The following is a 17,555-nucleotide window of genomic DNA, read 5'->3' as shown; positions in this document are numbered from 1 at the left end:
GTTAGGCTGCGATGAGTGACATCCAGGAGGAACAGTGTCACGCTGTGGGGCGGCAATGCCGTCCGCCAGTGTGCAGTAATAGCTGGTGGCTGCTCCCGCTGCAGCAGAAGGCCTGTTGTAAATCCTTGGTTTTAGTGTTAGCAGCAGCTAGCCCAGCTTATGATGCAACCGGATCCTGCTCAGTCACGAAAGGCCTGCTGGTGAGATGGTGCAGAGTTACACCGCCGGCAGTGCAGTAGTGCTGCATAAGTATGAGAGCGAAATAAGTGGAGGAATGGTGGCAGAGGGGGGAAGGTGCAGAGGAAAGAGAGGGAGGAGAAGGGAGGATAGGGGGAAGGCACACATTTTCTTTCCATTTTTGAAAATATTGCCCTAAATCAGGTTTAGGTAACATTCATTTAAGTACATGACATACACAGCAGTTACAAAGTATGTGTGTGTGTTTGGCCGGAGGGAGGGGGGTGGGAAAGCCTAGAAACAATCAGAGAGATCAGTCACTGCATGCTAATAATGTTCATCATATTTCAGTATGAATGCTGCGAGAGTCCATTATGGCCGACTGGAGAGGATGTGGGGTTAAGTGGTGGAAGTGGAGGCAGAGGGGAAGGGAGGGAGGGAGGCGGTGTGCCGACGCACTGACAGCTGGTACGGGTGATTAGACCATGTAGTGATGCGGGGAAGGCATCAAAGCTCTTTAGGGAGAATCCCTAACGGGGAGGAGGCAAGGACACACACACACACGCACACACACACAGAGGGAGAGAGGGGAGAGAGAGAGAGAGAGAGAGAGAGAGAGAGAGAGACCTTCCTTTACTGAATCCTCATACACTACAGTACTTCCTGGTGGCTAAAACTGGCCTTACTGTGCACGCAGGTCCAAAAGGGTATAGGCTACACAAGCCATCTGTCATTCTCAGATGCATCAGCAACCAATGGATTATCACCAGCTCTGCCCCTCCACCCACCCCCTCCACCCTCCTTCAACCCCCCTTCCACCCCACCCCTCCTCTCACGGACTATGGGATACTGGTAATATAGAAGAAGGCGCGTCATTAGATTAGAACGGGATGGGTGTGTGAGTTAATGGATCTCATCATTAATCTCTTATATGCCAACAGCGAGGAGCGGTTGAATGTTTAATTGCTATTGTCTCACAATTCTCTGTATGTCACTGTATTGTGTGTCACTTACATTAAAGACATTTTACAATAAATTGAACTGCATTTTGAATGTCAATTCATTGAGCACTTAATGCCATACGGGATTAGACCACAGCACACAGAGCAGGTGAGAGGTGATGAGAGGGTGACAGGGTGACCCAGTGGTGAGACACAGACAGTGTTTGTGCCAATGCCATGTGTCCTGTGGAAGTGTACTTGAGCAGGACACTTAACCCCCAGCAGCTCATTCATTGTCACTCTGGATACAAGCATCAGCTAATAAATGTAAATGAATGGAGGGGGGTAGGAGATTTGAGGTGACTTAGTAAAGGAATGGGTTATAGAAGTATTTGTATTTTCAAACAGAGAAGGGATGAGGAAGAAGAGTCACTTGGAAACTGAATGGCCTGTTCACACTAATGGCAAAACTAATACTAGTGTTGCTGTCCCACAGCATTAGTGACCCACCTCCAGTCTGTCCCAAAATATCACAATGCACAAGGGTTTCAATAAGGAGAGAGATTGTACATCTTCAGCCAGGCCCTGCCTTAGTACACACACACACACACACACACACACACACACACACACTGACACACACACACACAGAGATACACTAACTCTTTTCTGGATTACAGTAATCCAGGGACAGAGGGTATTTTTAGGTCTTCGTGTCCAGAGACAGACAGGATGCGACAATTGAGGAAAACAGATAATGGTCGTCTATGACCGACTGGATTTTCTTGGGAAGTTTATTAGCACAGTACCTAAAAATAATTTTAAGACTAAAGCTAGGTATGAGAAGATTTTCATAAACTGAAATAGCCAGTAAATAGCCAATAAAACATTGTTGAAAATAGCTGAAACTGAAACAGTTAGTGTTGCCTCCAACACAAATAAAATATAAACCTTAATTTCTTTGTTCTTTTGACCATTTCTGTACTGTGAGTGAATTTAAGACAGAATCCTTCAGCAATGACTGGCCCAGACCAACTTTTCAATACAGTCATGACTGTAAATGACTGAAATAAAAATGTAATATTTATGATGCAAATAAAAACCAGCAAAGTTTTTCAGAATACACTTTAACTTAACTGAAATGGAAATCAAATTTGAAAACTGTAAACAATTCAAATCATAAAACTATAACAGCTTTGTTTGTGGGACTGTAAAGAAGAACTTATATGTCTATATGTTTAACTTTTAAAGAGATTCTTGGAAAAGAGAATGACAGGGGAAGGAGGAAAATTAGATTGGTGACATGAACTGAGATAAAGAGTGGTGAATTAAATGTAAAATGTAAATGTCTGATTTTTGATTTTATTTGGATCTCTTTTAGCCTATTGGCTAATCTTCCAAGAGTCCACATTAAAAACATTTAAGCATACAATAATTCATATTATACAATACATAATTGTTGACACACATATATCATATACATACATGCATGACACATATAACCTACATACATTGACACTTATCCCGTATGGACCTACATATATACACATATTCATCTACATGTGTTCACTCTACAAACCTACTGACAGTGCAATACAATAGTGTGATGATAACTACATTTAAATCTTGAAATCTTGCAATCAACAATCCAACCGCCGTACTGTTCTTGAGTGAGTTATTGTAATGAATTCCATAATTTAACAGTTCTGAAAATAAAAGTCCATCTTCCCATTTCAGTTTTTATTTTTGGTAGTACATAATGATTTTTATCTCTTATTCTTATGTTAACTTGATGTTTATCACGTACTAATAGCAGTTTGTCCTTAATACTAACTGGCTTTTTAAACTTTTGAATTTTTGAAATTAGTACTATAGAATGTTGTCTCACATGCTCTACTACTGTGGGCCATCCCATTGTAATATGTAGTTCACTCACTCCTTTTTCAAACCCACACCTTAAGACCATTCTTGCTGCCTTGTTAAGTGTGATCTGCAGTCTCCTCATATCTCTCTGAGCTGCATTGCCCCACACTGCACAGCAATAATTAATGTGACTGTAGATTAGACTATGAGATATTACCTTTAGAATGTCTTTAGATAAAAACTTTGCAATTCGTCCAACCATTCCTGCCATTTTCATCACTCTTTTAGAAAGATCTGTAATATGAGCCGTCCATGAGAGATTGTTTTGTATTTTAACTCCCAATAATTTGACTTCTGTAACCTCTTTAATTTGAACACTGCCATATGTTAAATACCATGGCTTCAATTTCTTCCTCTTTCTTGTAGTACATATAATCATATTTTTCGTTTTATTTACATTTAATGCCAATTTATTGTTTTCCACCCATTTGATGACACATTTAAAATCATTTGATAAATATTCATGCAACTGAGTTTGTGAAGTTTGATGATGTCTGATGAACAAACCCTCTGCCATGAATCTGAAGTGGTATTCTGCCACAGTAAAATAAAAGCACACAAAAACATATCATCAGCTTCTTTCAAACACTATAGCCTACAACAACCTCGTGAAGACAATAATTTTGGTGTGTGTTGTCATTATGATTAATGTGGCAGAAGATGGAAAGTGAAGAGAGTGGGTGAGAGTGAAAATTGACAGCCAGATAACCTGATTTGTAGAGAGTTGTGAGCATCCCACTCTGATGCTGTCGGTCTAATGGAGAAGAGCAGAGGGAGACAGAGAGGAGTGTTGGGCTGTAGAAGGGTCGACTGTCTTTTCTACTATTCACACTGTTTATTCAGAAATTACACCAAATTCACCAAATTGACTGCAGCCACATAGCGTGTAGCCTATTGAAATATGTATGATTTCTTTTAATTCCATTAATTGTTTATCAAAGGTCATATTCCCAACACATTTATAATGACAGAGAAGCAGAATATACCCATGATTCCTCTTGTGTGAATAATATGGAAAAAAGATGACCATTGCAGCCCAATGTTGTCTTTTGGCAACATAAAAAATAATGCCTCTAAATCATGTGTATTGTAGATTTCTTTCAAGGCAATGTCATTTTTCTATCACTTAACACCTTAAGAATTGAGGAAACAATATTGCAGGTCAAATACTTACTTTTAAAATTACCAAAGTTGGTGCAAAGGAGAGAGCAGGGGGTTCAGAAGGAAGCAGCCATGTTGTCTTATCTTTGAATGCTGGCTGTCTCACAGTATAAATATTTTCCCACCCAAAATTTTGCTATGATACAGTTTAGAGTCTTGGGAGCTGCGATATGTAGTTTTTATGTACATTTAGTCAGTACTAGGTAGGCCTACTATTGGACAGTTAAAAAAAAAAAAAAGCATTTTTTGCAACTGTGGCTCTGAGGGTTAAGTGAGCAGTTTGAGCCGATACAAAGCACTTTATACATATTCCATTAATAAGCTGAGAATATGTTGAAATTGAATGTCATTCATGAAATAGTATTATGAATATGCATGCTTGTGTACAGCATACATCACACACACACACACACACACACACACACACACACACACACACACACACCACCTGCACTATCACATATCCCCCTACTAATCCATTTGTAATTCTCCAAAAAGTGTGTCAGCTGTGTGCTCACCTCTCCCATCCAGGAGAGAAGTTAAGTAACGAGCGTGGTGAGTTGACCTCGTCACCCGGCAGATTAGCTCCAGGACAGCAGGACGGGACACAGAGACCCAAACACGGTCCATCTGCCACTGCTGCCTGGGTTTAGCCCCGATCTCAGCACTCAGCAAAAAACTTACTTCTTCTCTGTGTGTGTGTGTGTGTGCGTGTGTGTGTGTGTGTGTGTGTGTGTGTGTGAATGTGTGTGTGTGTGCACGTGCATTTGAGAAGGGGATTCATTTGAAATATACTGATCATGAATATACTGATAATATGATAGAATGTACTGATGTCTTTAATTGTAAGAGACAGAGATATTAGCAATTCAGTCTCTCCCAACAAGTATCATGCAACCACAAATAATGTCCTTACGCCCCCTAGTGGGGAAAATAGGTGCTGTCAATCATCACATTGTTACCAGCCAGCAACTCCAATTTGGACACATATACTTACATCTGTGTGCAAAACAGATTCAAAGAATTTCTCACACAAATGGAGAATAGATGTTACTTTTATTTAAAATATTACTGATATTACTTTGAATTCATAAATGCTCACATAGGCTATATGGAGGATCAAGGACTCAAAATAAAAATGGAATCAGGCCATTCTCCCATTGTATCTGTCCCATTGTGTCTGTCCCATTATGTCTGTCCCACCACTCCACCCCACCAAAATGAACCTGCACCTCAAGGTCCCTTATGAGCCTCTGCAGCCCATGTAGAACTGCGGCCTGTTTCAAACCAGCAGGGTTATAGCTTTCCCTTTAGTCTATTTTTGTTGAGACCAATATGGAGTTTAGAAAGCACAGGTTAATGTTATGAACTAGGTATATGTTTTGATGTAGGTACAGGGTTGTGAGGTATAGCTCTATAGATACTAAGTGTAGTATCTTAGAGCTATACTATACTGGGGTCGTTTTTTTTTTTACAGCAAATTCACCACTGGATTCCCTTTCTGGGACACCAGAACATCCTGTTGATCCCTCCGGAGGTGTTGTTGGTCCAATTCAACTAAACATCAGTGATGGGTGCTGCCCAGTTTAAAAACCTGCTCTCATCCACCATTCTTCAGGATTAATAGAAATACGTTTTTTTCTTTTTATCCATCCCAAATGCCACTCCAATCGGAGATTGACCCAACTGCTACATGTTTTATTATTTACTGTTTCATTTTACATTTTATTGCACATTATCATTCCAAGCAGAACAGTAGCCTACATAATAACACATTTAGCAGTTAGTTATTACATTTTAATTTTGACTCATTTGATCCTCCACAGATATTCAGTAATCACAGTGAAATGTCTTAATATGATTGAGATATCTAATAATAGATACAGCTGAAAGCAGTCTGGATAAAAATATGCATGTGCCTAATTACATAATCAGGGCTTCTCTGCAGTTACAGGACTCTGCTACTGTGTAAAATCATAACCAGGAAATTACAGTGTAACTGACAAAACAGATGCAACAGCACAGACAGAGAGAGAGAAAATCAGTGAACAAAAGATAAAAGATTGAAAAGCAAAGACTTCATCCACAGTCACTCCACAGTACTCAGTCTCCAACAGCTTCAGGCTCTAGAGGGCGCCACTGCTCTTCTCTACGGGACAGTGGCTGAGGCCCAGCAGAGATCCAGCACACATCAAGTCTGAAGAGGATCTGTCCGTGTCCTTTAGGCCCAGGGATTAATACCTGTTTGAACATGCTTGCTGTTAGATACAAGACAACATGTGTGTGTGTGTATGTGTGTGTGTGTGTGTGTGTGTGTGTGTGTGTGTGTGTGTGTGTATGAGTAAAAGTGTACTTGTGTTCACCTGTAGTAGTTGGGTTTGAAGGGCCCAAACTTGTTGAGGCCCAGGTACTTGGCCTGATCATCAGTCAGCTCTGTGAGGTGAGCGTCAAATGTTGGCAGGTGAAGACTGGCCACATATTCATCTGAAAATATGAATATACAGTGTTTTTCGTCCCTGAATTTGTTTTTTATAAATCATGTGGACAAGGTAAAAGAACAGACAATAAGCTGAGTGCTTACCCATCTTCTTTGGCAGCAGGTAGACGTCCTGTTTGTAGCGTCCCTCTGGGGAGTTGAACAGCTCGATCAGAGCCAGCGCCTGATAGACAACAGTAGAAGTCACAACTAAGGGCAGATGCCACCAGCCTTCTTATGGCTCTTCTTGCAGCATCATGAGTGATAGGCCTATTAAAAGTTCCTCTATAATATATAAATCCTTGAAAAAGTGTAAATGATTGATGCTCTCAGTCATGCTAGACTGAAGTGCTGAATGAATATTCAATGTGATTGAAGCTCACCCTGCCGGATGTCGTTTCATACCTGGGTTGTGGCGGTGATGGAGAGGACAAACGTGGGCACTGTGGAGCAGCTCAGATTCAGCAGACGACCCTGAGAGGAAAGACACACGAACTCTTAAAAAGAAACGCGCTGCTTCATTCTCTCATAATGTATTAGCAGCTACACGTCCGAAATAACTAAAGATGTCTGAAAGTGTGCAGGTATCTGGAAAGTGTGACATGTCCTCCTACAGTATAATACAGTTCAGTGTTTGCTGACCCAGTCCTTAAGTCCCTTCTTGTCTTGCAAGTTTTTGTTCCATCTTTACTCTTGCACACCTGATCCAGTTAAGGGGAACACAGTTTCATGCTAGCTCTGTTCAGGTAGATCTGATTCTACTGCTCAGCCAATCAGCATTAAGCCCTTAATTGTGAATGCGAGAGTAGAGCTGGAACAAAAACTTGTAGCACTTGGGGACTGGAATGGGCAACACCGATATCGTTTATTACACGGCTTTGTTGAATACTCAATTCTGATTGGTGTGCTAGCAGAATTAATTAAAATTTGTAAATAGCTGTATAGTAAGTTGGATAATGTACAGGGAGCAAAATAAGGCCCTTCAGGACGTGAAGCACCTCTTGTGGCTTAATTTGCTGTCCATTATCCCTTACTTTTAGTGTATAATAATAATATTATCGTCACCTCAGCCAGCAGGACTATTCTCTTGCCATCAGGCCAGATAACATGGTCCACCTGAGGCCGCACACGCTCCCAGCTCAGCTCCGCACTCTGCAGACCCGCCTGAGGAACAAGAGTCTACACTTTACACACACAAGCATACGCGTATATACACTTACATGACACCCACACAAACACACATACACAAACACACACACACCGTGTTCATACCACATCTATCTCAGTGTTGGAGTGTCCCATGTTGCAGACAATGCAGCCATTCTTCATCCTGTCCAGGTATTCCCTCCCCACCACGTGTTTATTGCCTGCAGAGAAACAATTAAGGTAAGACAATCTCCCCCAGAAAGACCATGGAGCCACTGACTGTTAAACTTTTGGAGCCTGCAGGATGTACAGCTTTGAGAACACTGAGTCCATTGACAGAAAAGTAAATCCAATGATATATTTTGTGTATATTGTGTATTTTTGTGTTAAAATTACTTAAAAGCTAAAGGAAACTTCTGCCTAAGTATTCTCACTAGGAGCTGGTATTACATTTTACAGGATAGCATTGTCCAAAATGTTACCTGTGCAGGTGATGACCACGTCTACCTGCCTGACAACTTCACTCAGTTTAACCAGTCTGAAGCCATCCATGCTGGGGAGAGAAATCAGATACGTAGTTTGTCAGAAAATTGAATATTGTAATGTTTCACGATGTTTTGTTACATGTTGTTATATGAGGAGGAAACACATTTGACATCTTTGCCGATAAAAACCCCAAAAAGCATTCATACCAGGCCTGAAGAGCACAAATGGGATCCACTTCTGTGATGTATACTATTGATCCCAATGCTTTTAGGGCGGCACAGCAACCCTTGCCGACCTACAAACAGAAGTGACGTGAGAGGTAGAATTTCATACAAAGAGCAATATAAAAAATCAATAAAGTTTGGATTTGATCATACTTTGTCAATAAAGCGAAGACAAATATTTTCCTCCTAACAATGGCATCATTAATCATTTACTGACCTCGCCGTAGCCACACACCACCACCTGTTTTCCACCAAACATTACATCTGTGGTTCGCTTCAACCTAGAAGAAATGGTCAACAGTGTCAAACCGTTGCTCTGCCTTGCACTGTGCCAACGTGTCTGCATGTTTACCTTCACAAAGGGATTCATACCCATCCAGTATGGACTCCCTGCAGCAGTACAGGTTGTCAAACTTCTGCTTGGTCACTGAGTCGTTGACGTTCATAGCTGGAACGCACAGCCGGCCCGCCTTGGACAGCTGGTACAGCCTGAAAAACAGTTTGGTGGACAAATGCGTGTGAGCTGGAGGATGAGTTTGGGAGCTTGTAGGGAAGAGTTCAAGCAACTTGATCAACTGACCGATGGACCCCTGTAACACTTTCCTCCACAATGCCTTTAATCTTCTTGAACAGGCTGGGGTACTTCTTATAGATCCAGTGGGTCATGTCTCCTCCATCATCCAGAATCTGACAGGAGCGGGAAGAACACATTACACTTTCCATCACCACATCCCCTCTAACTGTGGTGGTTTAATAGTTCAACACTGGCAACATCAGAATCAAAGTATATCATATCGTATCGTATTGTATTGTGCCATTTCTCCATTACTAAGCAGCCTCTCTTACAGATAACTGGCCATGGGTTTGATGCGCGTCACAGTACCATGCTAGGCTGCCAGGCCTCAAGATGGACACAGCGGTCAATACACCACCAGAAGTCGTCCTCTGATTCTCCCTTCCATGCAAACACCGAGATCCCTGAGACGGAGTAAGGGATAATGAGAAAGTAAGGAAGGACAGTAAAGAGCATGAGAAAGAGAGAGTCATGGCTGCAGACGGTCTTACCTCCCTCTGCTAGAGCAGCAGCCACAGCGTTCTGTGTGGAGTAGATGTTACAGGCAGCCCAGCGGCACTGGGCGCCCAACGTGGACAGAGTCTCAATCAACACCTACATGGACATATAGACAAACAGTGAAGATAGAAATGTGTAACCGTCTGTCAGTCTTTTTTTCTTATTTGATTCAAAATAGTTTGGGATTATTATATTAGTTCTATTATAGATAAAGAATGATGTGATATGGTGTTTCTGTGTGCACGTGTGCATGTGCATTGAACTCACTGCTGTCTGCGCGGTGATGTGTGTGCAGCCGACCACTTTGGCTCCGGCCAGAGGCTTCTCCCCTTCTGCTCTCTTCCTCAGGACCATCAGTGCTGGCATCTCTGTTTCGAACAGAATGAACTCAGTCAAAAACTGTCTGGGACTCCATCTGCTGTCACATTGTGTTTATGGACACACATTTACTCACAAAGACACAAACACAGTGGTTTGTAGACAAAGCTCTTTGCCTCTAACCTTGCTCTGCCATTTCTATCTCCTTGCGTCCAAATTCAGCCTGCTTGATGTTTTTGATGCAGAAGTCGGAGAGGCCTTTGGAGGTTTTCTGCAGCTTGTCTCTGGGAGAAGTCTCATCCTCAGAGCTGTCACTGTTTACTGTGGCACAAAGGATTTCAGTCACACAGGCAAATTAGGCATTATGAATGAAAACAACTGGTTCACATGATATGTCTAAAAATAAAGAGGATTAAAGTGAAACATTGCAATGTAAAGACACATGATATGTTGCCAATTATGAATTGGCATTGGTTTTCCAGCCTTAATTGTTGTTTCTACTACAGTGTAAGGAATCAGACTCCAGCCAGCGGGGTCTGAGTTACTGCTTTTTTTCTGTACCTTTGAAGTCCGCATAAACTTTTGGCAGTGATCGACAAGTTTGAGAAAGGCTCACAGAACAGATTAGGACCAAATTGAAAAGAGTTAATTCTTCAGAGGACTTTTCCTTTTAATTAAGGTTTAGCTGAAGGAGAAAGCAGTGGGACTAATCCCTGAGGCCTCTGTTCTCGTGCTGGTGGGATCAGATCCAGCTCTGTGTATCGGGTTATATATCAAAGACGTGTGACCCGACTTAGAGTGTTTCTGTGTGTGTGTGTGTGTGTGTGTGTGTGTGTGCGTGTGTGTGTTTCCATGAGCGTGCCTTTGTACCTGAACTATAGCTGTCTGTAGATGACTGTGAGATGGAGCGAGACAGAGAGCGGCGACCCGTCTTGGTGGGGCGTTTGTTGAATTCCTGCCTCTGGTCAGCAAACTGTATTTGCTGTGGAGACAAAAAACAGACAGAGACACATCAAACATTTAGACCTACTTAATGTTCCTTTTGCAAGGGATTTTAACCTCATGCTACATACAAATCAACCTCATTGCCATATACTCGTTAAGCACCACACCTCACTTTCACCAGATTTTCTTTTCTTTTCCATTCTCTCTCACGCACTCCATAAATTGATCACAGTCTGCCATTGTGATAGATCTTTCTCCATTCCTCCCCTCTCCTTCTCTTCTTCTCACTCTTCCCTGTATCTGCTGCTGTCTCACCATCCAGTGTGGTGCCTGGAAGGCTGGGCTGCTGCCAGACGGATCCCACTTGGCCATGTTCGCTCCCTGGCCGCTCACTCAGCCTTTGCTGCCTGTGCCTATGCTTCAAGTCCTAAATACAGGCTTATGGAGGGCTTATACCCTCCTCCCAAACTCGACTCCTTTTTTATAGTTATTGTTGCTCTCTCTTTCCCACCCACAGCATGCACCCACCCACCCACACACGCCCACACACGCCCACACACGCTGCAATGCTGAATCCCCCAACCCAAAAAAGATACATTTATTCATACATTTTACATGTTGTAAGCATTTGTAGCTTCAGGGCTGTAGGGTTGATCATTGCAGAGTTGCGTTTGCAGCTCTGCACTCTGAAAGGATTAGCTGATGTAGCTAAACTGTAGGTCTATTATACTCAAAGTCTAGAGAGCTGCATTCTCCAGTTCTACCGTATTCGAAATACAAACCCCATCATCCATCGGGTCTGGTTGAGAATGCATTGTATAGGTGTCATTGCTCATAGCTCCTCTACTTTACTATGATCTCTATTAGAGGTCATTGTGAGTCCTTGAGACTGTTAAAAAAAATTTTCAAGCTGAAAGTCAGACAGTTGAAAATGCACTGAAAGAGCCAAGAAGAAGAAGAGTAAATATTTTTTTAGATTCAGGGTTGCAAAAATGTTAATGTTAAAGCACTAGACACTAGAATTTAGGAAGGAAACATGAAACAGCTCTGCATTCATGTGGCTATCATATATGGCTGCATATTAGTTTGGTGAATCTTCTGTTCATATCTAATGACATTCATTCCAGTCACATTATTGAAGTAATAGGGGAAGAGCGTGACACTCACCGAGGATTAAGTGAGATATCATTCATGTGATGCTGCTACTCCAGATCAAACCGACTCCCCACTTCCTTGTTAGGAGCAATTTAACTGAGATGCATATGAACGTTTGTAAAGAGGATCTCTGTGGAACGATTTCTCACGACTGTGTCTCTGAGACTTTATTTAGCTTCTGCTGCATCAAATGACACCACAAAGAAATTCATACAGTATCTTGTGTCATCGCAAAACATCCTTAGTGTAGTATTTCCGTACACTTGAGTGATATATTAAGGTTCACAAACCAGTCGATCAATCAACACCAAACAGTCTACAATCTTCCTGCCATCTATCACCATGATAACATATCTACTAATTGCACCTCCACTTCTTCTTGCCACCTGCTCTTCTACACCTGTAAGATCAAGAAAGCTACTAACATAACATACTCATCTTTAGTGTTCTTAGCTGCCAACCAGCTCCATGACTTTTCTGTCACTTCTTCCAAACTAAAACACACAGGAGCCCATGGGCTACCGGTGGCTGCTGATGTACCAACCTCCGAATAACAAGCTCCACATACAGCAGATAGACTGAGTGACCAAGGTCTCAGGCTACTTTCTTTTTGCCTATAAAACCAAATAGGTTCAATTTTCTTCCCCGGGTGATTGAATATGAATAAGGTAAGTCCTGCATTTAAAATAAATTAAAACACAAGAGAATATTCACTCCGCTGCATTTTCCAACACTGGTGTCTGTTTATGTTCAAAGAAGATGATTAAATTAAGATTGCATTTTACTTCTCCTGAGAAGTGATGTCTTAATACAATTATCTGGTATTTCGTGGCACTGACTCAAGCGTCTGCTTAATCTTTAACACACAAGCACACTAACCTGCCAGACACACCAGTATAAATGTTAACTTATATGACGACATAACCATCTCTAACGGGGCTGTGAAAGTACAATGAAAGCTAATAATTATTTTCATGAAAGGGGTTGTGTGAGCCGTCACATACAGTATAGAAAATATCTCCTTAGGGTTAAGCATTCACACATTGATTTGTAGCCTGAAATACCAGCATCTTTTTTTTTCATTTCTTCTTGACCTGCGCAATCAAAAATGCACAAAACTTGAGAAAAGTAGTAGTGGCAACAGTTAAAAAGTAGATTTAAAGGTATATAAGAGAAGTTTATTCAACTGCCTCCATTAAAACAACTTTGTCCTCACTTCTACCTAATTCCGCCCTCCAAAAGGAGAATCCAGCAACACTTTTCTCAGAGATTAACAGCACAAAACAAGAGCAGCGGTACCTTGATGCAGATGGACCGCACTGCCTCCTGGTCCTTGGCTTTAGTTAGGTTCACTAGACTGTAGCCCTTCTTCATGGTGGCAGAACCTTCTCACAAAAACCACTGAGCAACCCTCTAGACCTGAAGGCCGACGCTGTTCAGCCGCAGACTGACCAGCCACAATCAGAGAGTTCACAGAGTAGGAGTTTATGCCACACCCTCACCCAACAGGCCCAGGTGACAGGTGGAGAGAAGATCGCGACAGAAGAATAGGAAGCAGAAATAAATGGAGTCTTTGTGAGGCTCACAGAAGGGAGTGCTGGGAAAATATAAAAGAGACACAGGTGAGAGATGGAGAAAAGGAGAAGAGTTGTAAGGGAAGGAGGAGCTCAATAAGGCAAGGTCAAGCGTTACCTGAGGCCTCAAATGAATATGAGACATTTGAAGTGCACTGTGCTCTCTCTATAGACAGTAGAGACACCTAAATACAGGAGCATACATTCTTTCTCTGTCTCACTTTTGTAAGTAGGACAGAGAAAGAGCAAGAGAAAGTGGTGGGGGACTATAGGAGAGAAAAGACAGAAGGACTAGAGAGGTGAGAAGTAGAAAAACACTAATATCACATCAACAAACCAAACTAGAACTGACACAAACTGGAGCATAAGTTGCACTCAGTGACACAGACGGCAACTAGAAGACCAGACGATACAGCTTGAATGTATAACTCATTGTTTTCTGTCTACAAAATGACGCAAGTAACTCGCTTGTGTTTCTGAAACTCCCACATTACTGAAAACCACAAGGGGAAAAGTCCTTTCTGTCCTTTCCAGGGGCTAAAACATGTATGTGCATGGGCATGCTGGTCAAACATTCATTCAGGCCTGGACATTAATACTAAGATCATTAACAGCCTAAATACATGCAGATTCACACTTGCTATACAGAGTTCACTTATTGATGAACTTTCTATACTATGCCTTGATTTTGACACAGTCTGGAGGAAAATGACAAACTCCTATTTCAACAAATTGGACACCCTGCTTGTCAATCAAGTCAATCAAGTCAGAAATGTGCACAGCTGTGTGTGTGCTCGCTTGGATTGTTGAATATAAAAAGAAACAAAAAATCTCACCAAATCAGTCTTCAGAGCTTCAGTAACCGGCTCTCCTGTCCCATTGTCGGACGCCTCTCCTCCGTCTCCGTCTCCACTCTGATCCTGTGGCGTCCGTCTGTTCTCTGCCGCCTTTAGCATCTTCAGCAGGTTTGGGCTGCATGTTGCCAACTGACCGTTTGGGCTTGCTTCTGTGTTAGGAGCGGCATCTACACCTGCTTCTCCCTCCAGCTCCCCTCCACCTTCTGCATGAGGTTCAGGGAACACATTAGGCAGCGGCAGGTCCCCATCGGGATAAGAGACTTCCCTCTGTTCCTTTCCCTCTGCCATGACTTCACTGGCAGACAGTAATGGACTGAAATTAGATTTCTGCTCAGGTGGGAAAATAAAGAAGAGGGGTTGAAGCCACAGCCTGCCCACATTTGTGCCTGATATTTCTTCGTCTCCTATATGGACCGGTTCACTTCACCCTCTTGGACGTGTGTTTACTCTAAACAGCAGAGTGTCTTGAGTTCATCTGACTAACTGTAACATAGATAATTAGTGTGATAAGTCCCGGATGCAGTATGTACAGGATAAACATACACTAATGCTGGCTTTGCTTTTTGACACGTAACATAAAGAAAATGTACTGGAAATTCTGGTATTGAAAACCTTCAACAGATGAATGTAACTTTATTCTACCAAAGTGCCATGCAGCCAGACATCAATGTATACACACACACACACAGTCTTTCTGTAGTAAAAGGTCTCCTGTTTACACTAAAAGAGCCATGCAAACTACAAACAAACTCTAATCACGCCGTCTGGTCTTTGCTCTTGCAGAGTTGCCTGCTGTTCTTGTGTTGTCTTTGAAAACACCGGGCCAAATCACAATGGGCACGACGCAAACAGAAGGTTACATGGTAAACAAACAGGCATGGTGACATGTGTTTACCATAAACCCCACCAGTATCAATAGTGGCCCCATGGAGACGGACCACTTCCCTTCACTTCTGATGCCTGGCTGAAACATGAGAGGTCTTGGGAGTGCTAAACAAAATGGCTGCTTTACAAACTGATATCCAAGTATGCCACATTACAGTAAAAAGAGACAGAGTTCACCATTTGTTTTCATTAGAAAATGACCTGATATTGCACTGTGATTTATTCTATTCTATTCTATTCTATTCTATTCTATTCTATTCTATTCTATTTACTGAGAGTGTTTCTGAGAACAGGAGGCAGAAAGAGACTCTGAGTGGCTGCAGGTTACTTTTTCGATATAATTTCTTGAGTCCTCTTGAGCACTTGAGTTTCCTTGTCTGCACCCTTGTCAGCACACACACACACACACACACACACACACACACACACACACACACACACACACTCATGCATGAAAGCATACACATATGCATTCACATATGCCCACTTTTTGAGATTTCCTTTTTTCCTTTTCAGTTTTACAAACCCAGAAGGTTTAACAGATGCTTGGATGTTTTACCACAACACAAACAAGAAGTGCCCAGTCCTTGGCTCCAGGTATCAGGTTTCTACCTCAGGGCGTCCAGGTGCGTTTGCAGTATCAACACAAGAAACACCTAACAGTACCATGTCATTCCACTGGGGGGCATAATATTTCCACAGCCATCCAGAAGTGGGACTTTTCCACAGCTGAGACAGAGCAACCTTCTGTTCTCTCTCTCCTCAGGATGCAGAATGTGGGAGGAATCCATTTTGCTTCCCCCTGTTCTGTTTGTGCATTTGGCAGACCTCTGCCTCCAAGACAGGAACCTGGAGAGGTTTATGAGACCCCATCTAGATGGCGTTTACCTGTAAATGCTTCATCCAGTCCTCTGCCTCTCGTCAAGTCTTCCTCTGCTCCTCACTGTCCTCTGTTTTTACCCAGTGCAGGAATTTCAGACTGGGCTGTTGAACTGAGACGGGCAAAAAATGTCCCAGAGTGGCCAGAGAGCTGTTCACCTGGGTCTTTTTCATTTTTAATTTGTTGTTGTGAACATACATGACTTGACGTAACAGCTTTTACACAGTACAACCTTAATAACCTAATATTATGGTTTTCCACCTATAAGGTTGCAGTTCTCTGTCAAGAGCTACAACTGTGGCTGGTGAGGTCATACTGTTGCTTTAGCAATGTGGCTGTTAAATGACTGATAAGTCATTGGAAATGTGAGAAATAGCTGCATCATCTGGGGTTGCATCATATTCAGCTACTGATCAGATACTGTGAAAACTGCTCAGAAAATGTGAAAAAATGAAAAATTCTACATGGCAATATACATTTTGTATGTGATACCTGAGTTTGTTTGGCTTATACATTGCAACACAATATACAGATGTGTCCTGTACTGTAAGCCATGACCTCACATGATCACTCTGAGGTTGCAGGAATGGTTTAAGTGACTAAATCTTCATATTTTTGGGGTGATTGTAATTTAGTGGATTTATCATTTTCACTTTGCCCACTTATTCCTATTCAGGTAGGGAGACGCCCTGAACAGGTCACCAGTCCATCACAGGGCCAACACAGAGAAGCAGACAATCCCATTCACACCTGTGGCCAGTCTAGAGTCTCCAGTCCACCTGACTTGCATGTCTTTGGACTGTGAAGACGTCTGAGGAAACTGGAGCACCCAAAGGGAAACCCACATGAACACAGGGAGGACTTTCAAACTCCACACAGAAAGGGCCGGGAATTGGACCCGGAGGCGACGGTGCTAATTGATGCCTATTCTACTGTTGCACTCAACATACAGTACGTTGCTCTAGATGAGAGCATCAACTAGATCTAAAATGTAAATGGGACCTGTTTCTGGCTCTCAGGCATGGCTTTATGGAACAGGGTCTGTTATTCAGTCTTTCTTACACAATAACTATTCAGTTTTGTGAACAGAGATTGCAATACCAAAGCTCTTCTCTCCTTTGATTTGGCATGCTGACCCACTGCTCAGTGTTTCACCTCTGTGTCTGTCAGTGGAGAAGGTACAGTAATATTGCACATCATTTAATGTGGTGCAGCAGTGCAGTCCCGCCCCTCCAGCCAGCGCCCCAGCAGGAACTGGTCAAAGATTGTGATGCCCTCCTCAGGCCTGATGTGGTGGTGATTTAGTAGAGCCAGTAGATCGGCCTGCATGTTTTT

At 42.3% G+C, this 17,555-nt stretch overlaps 1 protein-coding gene across 3 annotated transcripts; it reads right to left on the bottom strand.

The window, feature by feature from the left end:
• Nucleotides 1-5,245: 5,245 nt before the first annotated feature.
• Nucleotides 5,246-14,812, bottom strand: LOC139925748 (S-adenosylhomocysteine hydrolase-like protein 1). Of its 3 annotated transcripts, none has more exons than XM_071917287.2 (17): nucleotides 14,435-14,811; nucleotides 10,795-10,906; nucleotides 10,108-10,245; nucleotides 9,874-9,974; nucleotides 9,600-9,702; nucleotides 9,418-9,512; nucleotides 9,115-9,221; nucleotides 8,907-9,023; nucleotides 8,752-8,815; nucleotides 8,517-8,605; nucleotides 8,307-8,377; nucleotides 7,951-8,045; nucleotides 7,744-7,842; nucleotides 7,084-7,152; nucleotides 6,784-6,862; nucleotides 6,566-6,686; nucleotides 5,246-6,443 (listed from the first exon to the last, which is right to left on the bottom strand). In XM_071917287.2, the coding sequence occupies exons 1-17, from the start codon at nucleotides 14,741-14,743 to the stop codon at nucleotides 6,437-6,439; spliced, it is 1,776 nt and encodes a 591-aa protein (XP_071773388.1). In that variant the 5' UTR covers nucleotides 14,744-14,811; the 3' UTR covers nucleotides 5,246-6,436. The 3 variants fall into 3 exon arrangements, with proteins under 3 accessions (XP_071773388.1, XP_071773516.1, XP_071773445.1); XM_071917415.2 differs by lacking the exon at nucleotides 14,435-14,811 and adding an exon at nucleotides 13,324-13,489; XM_071917344.2 differs by lacking the exon at nucleotides 5,246-6,443 and having other exon boundaries at nucleotides 6,562-6,686; nucleotides 14,435-14,812.
• Between the last annotated feature and the right edge of the window lie 2,743 nt (nucleotides 14,813-17,555).

The sequence above is a fragment of the Centroberyx gerrardi genome, chromosome 4 (assembly GCF_048128805.1).
Source record: "Centroberyx gerrardi isolate f3 chromosome 4, fCenGer3.hap1.cur.20231027, whole genome shotgun sequence".
In the NCBI taxonomy this organism is placed as follows: Eukaryota; Metazoa; Chordata; class Actinopteri; order Beryciformes; family Berycidae; genus Centroberyx; species Centroberyx gerrardi.
Note: the sequence above shows the minus strand (reverse complement) of the source record. Positions and strands in the feature narration are given on the sequence as shown.

Coding starts and splice junctions, on each gene's coding strand:
- LOC139925748 (XM_071917287.2), bottom strand. CDS start 14,743: ATGGCAGAGGGAAAGGAACAGAGGGAAGTCTCTTATCCCGATGGGGAC. Junction 10,246..10,794: donor TACAGACAGCTATAGTTCAG/GTACAAAGGCAC, acceptor TTTGTGCCACAG/TAAACAGTGACAGCTCTGAG. Junction 9,222..9,417: donor AGGCCTGGCAGCCTAGCATG/GTACTGTGACGC, acceptor CGCTCCTGTCAG/ATTCTGGATGATGGAGGAGA.